The 12,323-nt window shown below is 43.0% G+C and overlaps 1 protein-coding gene across 1 annotated transcript in view; it reads right to left on the bottom strand.

Moving 5' to 3' along the window:
- lama4 (laminin, alpha 4) overlaps nucleotides 1–12,323 on the bottom strand; it is a 173,070-nt gene that overhangs the window by 29,044 nt on the left and 131,703 nt on the right. The window contains exon 31 of the mRNA XM_072555716.1: nucleotides 3,743–3,895. Coding sequence (XP_072411817.1) covers nucleotides 3,743–3,895 — 153 coding nt within the window. The remainder of the gene's footprint in view (nucleotides 1–3,742; nucleotides 3,896–12,323) is intronic.

Here is a 12,323-nt window from a genome sequence, read left to right as displayed (position 1 = left end):
ATATCTCCCCCATTTTATGCAGCTGCCCACATAGGCCGCCTTGCTGGTCTTTGAGGGGCACTATTCTCTCCCTAGTTACCCTCTTGTCCTTAATATATTTGTAAATACCCTTTGGATTCTCCTTAATTCTATTTGCCAAAGCTATCTCATGTCCGCTTTTTGCCCTCTTGATTTCCCTATCAAGTATACTCCTACTTCCTTTATACTCTAAGGATTCACTCGATCTATCCTGTCTATATCGTACATATGCTTCCTTCTTTTTCTTAACCAAACCCTCAATTTCTTTACTCATCCAGCATTCCCTATACCTACCAGCCTTTCCTTTCACCTTAACAGGAATGTACTTTTTCTGGATTCTCATTATCTCATTTCTGAAGGCTTCCCATTTTCCCGCCGTCCCTTTACCTGTGAACATCTGCCTCCAATCAGCTTTCGAAAGTTCTTACCTAATACCGTCAAAATTGGCCTTTCTCCAATTTAGAACTTCAACTTTTAGATCTGGTCTACCCTTTTCCATCACTATTTTAAAACTAACAGGATTATGGTCGCTGGCCCCAAAGTGCTCTCCCACTGACACCTCAGTCACCTGCCCTGCCTTATTTCTCAAGAATAGGTCAAGTTGTGAATCTTCTCTAGTAGATACATCCACAAAGCTGATAGGGGAGGGGAGGGAAATATGTCCATGGTGGTGGGGTCCATTTGGAGGTGGCGGAAATGACGGCGGATGATACGTTGGACATGGAGGTTGGTGGGGTGGTAGGTGAGGACCAGTGGGGTTCTGTCCTGGTGGCGGTTGAGAGCATCGTCGACATCTTCAAGGATCGCAAATTCCCCCCAGACGTAGTCGACGATGCCCTCCACCGCATCTCTTCCACTTCCCACTCCTCCGCCCTTGAGCCCCGAGAAAAGCTTTCCGAAAAGACCACTCCCTCCGTGACTCCCTCGTCAGGTCCACACCCCCCCACCAACCCAACCTCCACTCCCGGCACCTTCCCCTGCAACCCCAAGAAATGCAAAACTTGCACCCACACCTCCCCCCTTACCTCCCTCCACGGCCCCAAGGGACACTTCCATATCCGCCACAAATTCACCTGCACCTCCACACACATCATCTATTGCATCCGCTGCACCCGATGTGGCCTCCTCTATATTGGGGAGGCAGGCCGCCTACTTGCGGAACGTTTCAGAGAACACCTCTGGGACACCCTGACCAACCAACCCAACCACCCCGTAGCCCAACACTTCAACTCCCCCTCCCACTCCACCAAGGACATGCAGGTCCTTGGACTCCTCCATCGCCAGACCATGGCAACACGACGGTTGGAGGAAGAGCACCTCATCTTCCGCCTGGGAACCCTCCAACCACAAGGGATGAACTCAGATTTCTCCAGTTTCCTCATTTCTCCTCCCCCCACCTTGTCTCAGTCAAATCCCTCGAACTCAGCACCGCCTTCCTAACCTGCAATCTTCTTCCTGACCTCTCCGCCCCCACCCCCACTCCGGCCTATCACCCTCACCTTGACCTCCCTCCACCTATCGCATTCCCAACACCCCTTCCCCAAGTCCCTCCTCCCTACCTATTATCTTAGCCTGCTGGACACACTTTCCTCATTCCTGAAGAAGGGCTTATGCCCGAAACGTCGATTCTCCTGTTCCTTGGATGCTGCCTGACCTGCTGCGCTTTTCCAGTTTGACTAGGTTCCCCATGGAAGACTGGTTAGCAAGGTTAGATCTCACAGGGAGAACTGGATAGTTTGGATACAGAACTGGCTCAAAGGCAGACTACAGAGGGTGGTGGGGGAGGGTTGTTTTTCAGACTGGAGGGCTATGAACAGTGGAGTGCCACAAGGATCGGTGCTGGGTCCACTAAGTTTCATCATTTATGTAAATGATTTGGATGTGAGCATAAGAGGTATAGTTATTAAGTTTGCAGTTTACACCAAAATTGGAGGTGTAGTGGACAGCAAAGAAGGTTACCTCAGATTACAACAGGATCTTGATCAGATGGGCCAATGGGCTGGGATGTGACAAATGGACTTAATTCAGATAAATGTGATGTGTTGCATTTTGGGAAAGCAAATCTCAGCAGGACTTATACACAATGGTAAGGTCCTAGGGAGTGTTATTGAACAAAGAAACCTTGGAGTGCAGGTTCATAGCTCCTTGAAAGTCGAGTCGCAGGTAGATAGGATAGTGAAGAAGGCGTTTGGTATGCTTTCCTTTATTGGTCAGGATGTTGAGTACAGGAGTTGGGACGTCATGTTGCGGCTGTACAGGACATTGGTTAGGCCACTGTTGGAATATTGCATGCAATTCTGGTCTCCTTCCTATTGCAAAGATATTGTGAAACTTGAAAGGGTTCAGAAAAGATTTACAAGGATGTTGCCAAGGTTGGAGGATATAGGGAGAGGCTGAATAGGCTAGGGCTGTTTTCCCTGGAGCACTGGAGGCTGAGGGGTGACCTTATGGAGGTTTACAAAATCATGAGGGGATATGGATAGGATAATTAGACAAAGTCTCTTCCCTGGGGTGGGGGAGTCAAAAACTAGAGGGCAAAGGTTTAATGTGAGAAAGGAAAGATATAAAAAGAGACCTAAGGGGCAACTTTTTCATGCAGAGGGTGGTAGTGTATGGAATGAGTTGCCAGAGGAAGTGGTGGAGGCTGGTACAATTGCAACATTTAAAAGGCATCTGGATGGATATATGAATAGGAAGGGTTTGGAGGGAAATGGACTAGGAGCTGGGCAAATGAGACTAGATTGGGTTGGGATATTTGGTCAGCATGGATCAGTTGGACCGAAGGGTCTGTTTCCATGCTGTACATCTCTATGACTCTATAGCTTCTAAATCAATGTGCATGGAGTTCATGGCCTGGAACATTTCCTATGACAGTGAAAACTGTTGGAAGCAGAACAACAGGCAGCACTTCACCTTTGTAGCTATTTTGTTTCTGAGCCTGGCAACACTGTGGGACTGCAAAATCTGGCTCTCAGTACCACCCATTTTTTTGTAAAGTTGAGACAATGCAAAATTGTCTATTGCACTGCCTCAATTTTATTTTTCTCAACCCTGGCTATTAAACTATATAAGTTAATCTGAAGGGACAGTGTGCTCACTTTTAAACATGTTGTTTATGAGAAAATTTATAATTTGTATTATTTCTGTTTGGTCATTATTTTATTACAATTAACTACATTTAGGAAAAGCAACAGTTTTGTATTTAAATTACATAAGACAGGGTAAATAAATGGAAATTTAAATTGTAATATCTGTATCGTGTTTTATTTAGAAAGCCTGTTTCAATTAAACACCCATTGTTGCAGAATATTCAACTCAGTTCCCTATGATACTGGGAGGGAAATATTTAATTTGAAATTATAACAAAAGAAATCACTCAGATCAACTGTGTTGAAAGCCAAAAGCTTATTTCCTTGTGAAAAGTAGGAGCACTGGATTTACCATGACATATGCACTTGTTTTGTATAATGCTACTGATAAGTGAACAGGGGTTCACTTTCCTTCCATTTTTTGTGAATAACAAAATAGTGTTTATTTTGCAAAAAGCAACACTGAAACAGTTTTTGTCCCTGAGCAGCTATCTAATAAACGTTTCTTCCAAACACCGCGGCACTGCCCTTTTTTTTAAATGATTTAACATGATCAGGGCAATATTAGTTGTTCTGAAGAACCTGTCATGAATCTTTTATGCAGTGACATAACAAAGAAATAAAGAAGCTCTGACCTGCTGAGGTAAGCATTGCTGATGCAGCCTGTGAAGTTAACATATTGGTCATGGACTGAACCTCCAAAGTAGAATTTTCCTTTGGGATGGACGGATTCTTCTGTGGGACAATCATCTGTTGTTTGATCCTCGTCGTCCACTATTAATTGACAACTGAAGAAAAATAGAAGAAAAATATTAATTGTCACAAAGTTACTCTGTCAATGAAGGGTCAGCTTTGGACGAGCATTCAAGGTTGAGGCACTGCACTGTGAAAATAAATCACAAGTCCAACTTTCAGTGCAATAGAAATTCATAATAAAAGCAAATGCTGTGGGTGTGACAGAACTGAAATAAAAACAGGAAAAAAAACTCAATAGGTCTAGCAGCAGCTATAAAGAGAGAAACAGAGATAATGTTTTGAGTCCCATAACTCTATTTCGGATCCACCCCAAGTGAGGTGGGTAAAGCTGAGACTCTTGATATCTAAGTGCCAAAATCTGGAGCCAATGGACGTTTTGCATGGAGGCAAGTCATTATAATTTCTCCAATTGAGTTTTTTGATAGATGGTGATTATTCCAAGGAATCTGAGAGGACATAACAAGAAAATAAATGTAGTGCATATTGAAAAACATTTGGCTTCATATTTCTGAATATTCATATTTCTAACCTTTGATGACATTGAATTTTGGAAATACTTGAAAGATACCTAGCTCATAAAGATAAGTATTTAAAATCTTGTTTAGTTTTCATTGGAGCAACATAATCACTTATGCATAGACCATAAAATATTTGTGAACAGTAGATCCATTGGTAATTGAAGCTATACTTTTTTTTGATTGAAAAAGTCATTCATGCAGCCTTGGTCATAGTATGATGATGATCAGATGATTGTTCCATTGATCAGTCAATGTGTGATTGACTAAAGAAATACAAAAGCAATTTTTAAAAACTTTTTATGAGGATCTAAACTTTTTAGAGTCATAGCAGAAAGTGGTTGAGAAATTCAGCAGGTCTGGCAGCACCTATGGAGACAAAAACAGAATTAATGTTTTGAGTCCATTTGCTCTTCTTTGAAACTCAGAATTAGGAGCCAAAGTCAGCCTTTCAGTGTCCTGAGCCAACTCTGTCATGACATATGATCTTATTGGGTCTGTTTGTATTTTCATTTCCGACCATTCCTGATAACTTTGATTCACTTGTGTAACAAGAATCTATCTTCACTATTCAATTATGTCCTCCAATGAGATCTGAGAGTGTTCCAAACTCACAAACTCAGAGAGAAAAAAAACTTGACATGTTACTGTCCTGAAAGAACGATGCATAATTTTTAAACAGCTCCCACCTCCCCCCCCCCCCCCCCCCCCCCCCCACTTTCTGAACTCTCACACAAGAGGAAACATTCTCTTGTCAAGACCATTCAGGATTTTGTATGCTTCAGGCAAGTCACTCCTCCACACTCAAGCAGAAACAATCCTAGCCTGTCCAACCTTTCCTCTTAAGACAATCTACTCATGCCTGTTATCAATCTAGTAAACTACTTCTCAATTACCTCCAATGCATTCATGTCCTTCCTGAAAAAGGAGACCAACACTGCACAGTTCTTGAGGCCTCAACATAGAACACAAGCAAAACATCCTTTTCTTTATGTTTAATTTTTCTCTGAATGAAGGAAAGCTTTCAATTAGCTTTTGTAATTGTTCTACCTACATACTCATCTTTTGTGACTCATTGCTAGAACACCTCATAGAGTCAAAGAGTCATAGAGATGTACAGCACGGAAACAGACCCTTCAGTCCAACCCGTCCTTGCCGACCAGATATCCCAACATAATTTAGTCCCACCTGCCAGCACCTGGCCCATATCCCTCCAAACCCTTCCTATTCATATACACATCCAAATGGCCTCTTAAATGTTGCAACTGTACCAGCCTCCACCACTTCCTCTTGCAGCTCATTCCATACACGTACTACCCTCTGCATGAAAAGGTTGCCCTTTAGGTCTCTTTTACATCTTTCCCTTCTCACACTAAACCTATGCCCTCTAGTTCTGGACTCCCCGACCCCAAGGCAAAGACTTTGTTTATTTACCACATCCATGCCCCTCATAATTTTGTAAACCTCAATAAGGTCACCCCTCAGGCTCTGACGCTCCAGAGAAAACAGCCCCAGCCTGTTCAGCTTCTCCTTATAGCTCAAATCCTCCAACCTTGGCAACATCCTTGTAAGTCTTTTCTGAACCCTTTCAAGTTTCACAACACCTTTGTGATAGGAAGCAGACCAGAATTGCACGCAATATTCCAACAGTGGCCTAACCAATGTCCTGTACAGCTGCAACATGACCTCCCAACTCCTGTAATCAATACTCTGACCAACAAACGAAAGCAAACCAAATGCCATCTTCACTATCTACCTGCGACTCCACTTTCAAGGAGCTACGAACCTGCACTCCAAGGTCTCTTTGTTCAGCAACTCTCCATAGGACCTTACCATTAAGTGTATATGTTCTGCTAAGAATTGCTTTCGCAAAATGCAGCGCCTCGCATTTATTGGAATTAAACTTCATCTGCCACTTCTCAGCCTATTGGCCCATCTGGTCCAGATCCTGTTGTAATCTGAGGTAACCCTCTTCGCTGTCCACTACACCTACAATTTTGGTATCATCTGCAAACTTACTAACTGTATCTCTTATGCTCGCATCCAAATCATTTATGTAAATGACAAAAAGTAGAGGACCCTGCACCGATCCTTGTGGCACTCCACTGGTCACAGGCCTCCAGTCTGAAAAACAACCCTCCACCACCACCCTCTGTCTTCTACCTTTGAGTCAGTTCTGTATCCAAATGGCTAGTTCTCCCTGTATTCCATGAGATCTAACCTTGCTAATCAGTCTCCCATGGGGAACCTTGTCAAACGGGTTACTGAAGTCCATATAGATCACATCTACTGCTGTGCCCTCATCAATCCTCATTTTTACTTCCTCAAAAAACTCAATCAAGTTTGTGAGACATGATTTCCCATGCACAAAGCCATGTTGACTATCCCTAATCAGTCCTTGCCTTTCTAAATACATGTACATCCTGTCCCTCAGGATTCCCTCCAACAACTCGCCCATCACCGAGGTCAGGCTCATTGGTCTATAGTTCCCTGGCTTGTCCTTACCACCCTTCTTAAACAGTGGCACCACATTAGCCAACCTCCAGTCTTCCGGCACCTCACCTGTGACTATCGATGATACAAATATCTCAGCAAGGGCCTAGCAATCACTTCTCTAGCTTCCCACAGAGTCCTCGGGTACAACTGATCAGGTCCTAGGGCTTTATCCACTTTTATGTGTTTCAACACATCCAGCACTTCCCCCTCTGTAATTTGGACATTTTACAAGGTGTCACCATCTTTTTCCCTACTTTCTATATCTTCCATATCCTTTTCTACAGTAAATACTGATGCAAAATACTCATTTAGTATCTCCCCCTTTTTCTACAGCTCCACACAAAGGCTGCCTTGCTGATCTTTGAGGGACCCTATTTTCTCCCTAGTTGCCCTTTTGTCCTTAACGTATTTATAAAAACCCTTTGGATTCTCCTTAATTCTATTTGCCAAAGCTATCTCATGTCCCCTTTCTACCCTCCTGATTTCCCTCTTGAGTATACTCCTACTGCCTTTATACTCTTCTAAGGATTCACTCGATCTATCCTGTCTACACCTTATATATGCTTCCTTCTTTTTCTAAACCAAACCCTCAATTTCTTTAGTCATCCAGCATTCCCTATACCTACCAGCCTTTCCTTTCACCCTAACAGGAATACACATTCTCTAGATTCTCATTATCTCATTTAGAGTCATAGAGATGTACAGCATGGAAATAGACTCTTCTGTCCAACCCGTCCATGTTGACCAGATATCCTAATCCAATCTAGTCCCACCTGCCAGCACCCAGCCCATATCTATCCAAAACCTTCTAATTCATACAACCATTCAAATGCCTCTTAAATGTTGCAATTGTACCAGTCTCCACTACTTCCTCTGGCAGCTCATTCCATATACATAGCACCCTCTGCGTGAAAAAGTTGCCCTCAGGTGTCTTTTATATCTTTCCCTTCTCACACTAAACCTATGCCCTCTAGTTCTGGACTCCCCGACCCCAAGGAAAAGACTTTGTCTATTTACCCCAGCCACGCCCCTCATAATTTTGTAAACCTTGATAAGGTCACCCCTCAGCCTCTGACGCTCCAGGGAAAATAGCCCCAGCCTGTTCAGCCACTCCCTATCTCTCAAATCCTCCAATCCTGGCAACATCCTTGTAAATCTTTCCTGAACCCTTTCAAGTTTCACAACATCTTTGCAATAGGAAGGAGACCAGAATTGCACGCAATATTCCAACAATGGCCTAACCAATGTCCTATAGTGCTGCAACACGACCTCCCAACTACTGTAATCAATACTCTGACTAATAAACGAAAGCATAACAAATACCTCTTCACTATCCTTTCTACCTGCGACTCCACTTTCATGGAGCTATGAACCTGCACTCCAAGGTCTCTTTGTTCAGCAACACTCCCTTGGACCTTATCATTAAGTGTATAAGTCCTGCTAAGATTTGCTTTTGCAAAATGCAGCACCTCGCATTTATCTGAATTAAACTCCATCTGCCACTTCTCAGCCCATTGGCCCATCTGGTCCAGATCCTGTTGTAATCTGAGGTAACCCTCTTCACTGTCCACTACACCTCCAATTTTGGTATCAGCTGCAAACTTACTAACTGTACCTCTTATGCTCACATCGAAATCATTTATGTAAATTACAAAAGGTAGAGGACCCAGCACCGATCCATGTGGCACTCCACTGGTCACAGGCTTCCAGTCTGAAAAACTACCCTCCACCACCAACCTCTGTCTTCTATCTTTGAGCCAGTTCTGTAACCAAATGGCTGGTTCGCCCTGTATTCCATGAGATCTAACCTTGCTAATCAGTCTCCCATGGGGAACCTTGTCAAACACCTTACTAAAGTCCATATAGATCACATCTACCGCTCTGCCCTCATCAATCCTCTTTGTTACTTCCTCAAAAGTCTCAATCAAGTTTGTGAGACATGATTTCCCAAGCACAAAGGCCATGTTGACTATCCCTAATCAGTCCTTGCCTTTCTAAATAATGTACACCCTGCCCCTCAGGATTCCCTCCAACAACTTGCCCACCAGTGAGATCAGTCTCATTGGTCTATAGTTCCCTGGTTTGTCCTTACCACCCATCTTAAACAGTGGCACCACGTTTGCCAACCCCCAGTCTTCCTGCACCTCACCTGTGACTATTGATGATACAAGTATCTCAGCAAGAGGCCCAGCAACCACTTCTCTAGCTTCCCACAGAGTTCTTGGGTATACCTGATCAGATCCTGGGGATTCAAGACATCCAGCACTTCCTCCTCTATAATGTGGACACTTTGCAAGATGTCACCATCTATTTTCCTGCAGTCTATATCTTCCATATTCTTTTCCACAGTAAATACGGATGCAAAATACTCATTTAGTATCTCCCCCATTTTCTGTGGCTCCACACATAGGCCACCTTGCTGATCTTTCAGGGGCCCGATTTTCACCTCAGTTACCCTTTTGTCCTTAACGTATTTGTAAAAACCCTTTGGATTCTCCTTTACTGTATATGGCAAAGCTATCTCATGTCCCCTTTTTGCCTTCCTGACTTCCCTCTTAAGTATACTCCTACTTCCTTTATAGTCTTCTTGGGGTTCACTCAATTTATCCTGTCTATGCTTCCTTCTTTTTCTTAACCAAACCCTCAATTTTTTTAGTCATCCAGCATTCCCTATACCTACCAGCCTTCCTCTTCACCCTGACAGGAATATCCTTTCTCTGGATTCTCGTTATCTCATTTCTGAAAGCTTCCCATTTTCCAGCCGTCCCTTTACCTGCGAACATCTGCCCCCAATCAACTTTCAAATGTTCTTGCCTAATACCGTCAAAATTGGCCTTTCTCCAATTTAGAACTTCAATTTTTAGATCTGGTCTATCCTTTTCTATCACTATTTTAAAACGAATAGAAGTATGGTCGCTGGCCCCAAAGTGCTCCCCCACTGACACCTCAGTCACCTGCCCTGCCTTACTTCCCTTGAGTAGGTCAAGTTTTGCATCTTCTCTGGTAGGTACATACTGAATCAGAAAATGTACTTGTACACACTTAATTTCCTCTCCATCTAAACCCTTAACACTATGGCAGTCCCAGTCTATGTTTGGAAAGTTAAAATCCCCTCCCATAATCACCCTATTATTCTTACAGATAGCTGAGATCTCCTTTACAAGTTTGCTTCTCAATTTCCCTCTGACTATTGGGGGGTCTATAAAACAATCCCAATAAGGTGATCATTCCTTTCTTATTTCTCAGTTCCACCCAAATAACTTCCCTGGATGTATTTCCAGGAATATCCTCCCTCAGCACAGCTGTAATGCTATCCCTTATCAAGAATGCCACTCCCTCTCCTCTCTTGCCTCCCTTTCTATCCTTCCTGTAGCATTTTTATTCTGGAACATTAAGCTGCCAGTCCTGCCCATCCTGAGCCATGTTTCCGTAATTGCTATGATATCCTAGTACCATGTTCCTAACCATGCCCTGAATTCATCTGCCTTCCCTGTTAGGCCCCTTGCATTGAAATAAATGCAGTTTAATTTATTAGTCGTACCTTGCCCCTGCCTGCCCTGACTGTTTGACTCGCTTCTGTTCTCAGCTGTATCAATCTCAGATTGATCTCTTTCCTCACTATCTCCCTGGGTCCCACCCCCCACCTTACTAGTTTAAATCCTCCCCAGCAGGTGCAGCAAATTTCCCTGCCAGTATATTAGTCCCCTTCCAATTTAGGTGCAATCCATTCTTCTTGTACAGGTCACCTCTACCCTGAAAGAGATTTCAATGAGCCAAAAATGTGAATCCTTCTCCCATACACCAGCTCCTCAGCCATGCATTCATCTGCTCTGTCCTCCTATTCCTGCCCTCATTAGCTCATAGCACCAGGAGTAATCCAGATATTACTACTCTCAAGGACCTCCTTTTGTAAATTCCTGCCTAACTCTCTGTAATCTCCCTTCAGACTCTCAACCTTTTCCCTTCCTATGTCCTTGGTTTCACTGTGGACAATGACCTCTTGCTGACCCCTCTCCCCGTGAGAACATTCTGCACCCTCTGAGACATCCTTGATCCTGGCACCAGGGAAACAACACACTATTCTGATTTTTCGCTGCTGGCCACAGAAACGTCTGTCTATACCTTGGACTGGAGAATCCCCTAACGCAATTGATCTCTTTGAACCCGACATACCCCTTGTTGCATTAGAGCCAGTCTCAATACCAGAAACTTGGCTGTTCGTGCTTCGCTGAGAATCCATCACCCCCTACACTTTCTAAAACAGCATACTTGTTTGAAATGGGTATAGCTACAAAAGACTCCTGCACTAGCTGCCTACCTCCCTTACCATTCCTGGAGTTAACCCATCTATGTGACCAATTCTGATACTTTCCCCCCTTCCTATAACTGCCATCCATCACATACTGTTGCTGTTGCAAATTCCTCATTGCTTCTGACTGTCTCTCCAACCAATCTTTGCAATTTGGAATTTTACAGTCATTCTTTATCTAAGTAATATTCTACTTTATCAGGTCCTCTATCCTCAATGCATAAATAACTGAGGGCAGAATGAAGACAGACTATGTGGCTTTAATGGCTGCCTGCTCCATTGTTCACCTCAGAGCAATTTTCACCAATATCATCTATGGGCCTTGAAATGGGGAGTAACATAGATGAAAAGATGGTCACTCCTTCAGAACTTTGTTCTTGTCTTGCTGGGTTTACATTTAAGGTTGGGACAAAGTGGAAAATGGCTATCCTATTTGGGTGAACTAGATATGGTTTTGGGCTGGTTGAAGAACTGAGGCATGTCTCACCAATCCATTTTCCACAATGATCCTATTCATTTCAGACAAGGTCACTAAATAAACTTCCTCATCGCTTTATGTTCGGGCATGCTTATCAAGTTATCAAAGACATCCTTGCTTAAATTTTATATTAATTTTATAATTATAGACTAAATAATCAGAACAAAGTATCCACTCTAGTGGCCTGAGACGACTATGTGCATTGGATTTTTAATTGTTGATAGCTTAAATTTCCTGTGCACAAAAGTGATCTATCAGGAGTTGAAGTGTCACTGTATCAAAATCCCAGAAGTCCCTCACTAACAGCATAGTGGGTCTACCTACAGCACATGGACTGCTGTGGTTTAAGAAGGCAGCTCATCACCACCTTCTCAAAAGCAGTTAGGGACAGGCAACGAGGGATGCCCACATCCTACAATTAAAATAAAAATTAAAATAAAAAATTCTATAGAATTCCAAAACTGAAAATGACCAAACTCAAAATACATGAATTATGTGATTTCAAACATAACCTAGCTGTTTAGTCAGGGGATAAGGGTTAACAACTTCAGAGAGCTAAGAAAACCTCAGATTGAATTCAACCCAGTTTGTTTTACATTTTGGAATGGCTGTTGAGTTTCTTCATTAGTAACATTGAGTTAGAAGATATCTATAGTCAACAT

Source organism: Chiloscyllium punctatum, chromosome 3, assembly GCF_047496795.1.
Source record: "Chiloscyllium punctatum isolate Juve2018m chromosome 3, sChiPun1.3, whole genome shotgun sequence".
Lineage (NCBI taxonomy): Eukaryota > Metazoa > Chordata > Chondrichthyes > Orectolobiformes > Hemiscylliidae > Chiloscyllium > Chiloscyllium punctatum.
This window is presented reverse-complemented; position numbering and strand designations above follow the sequence as displayed.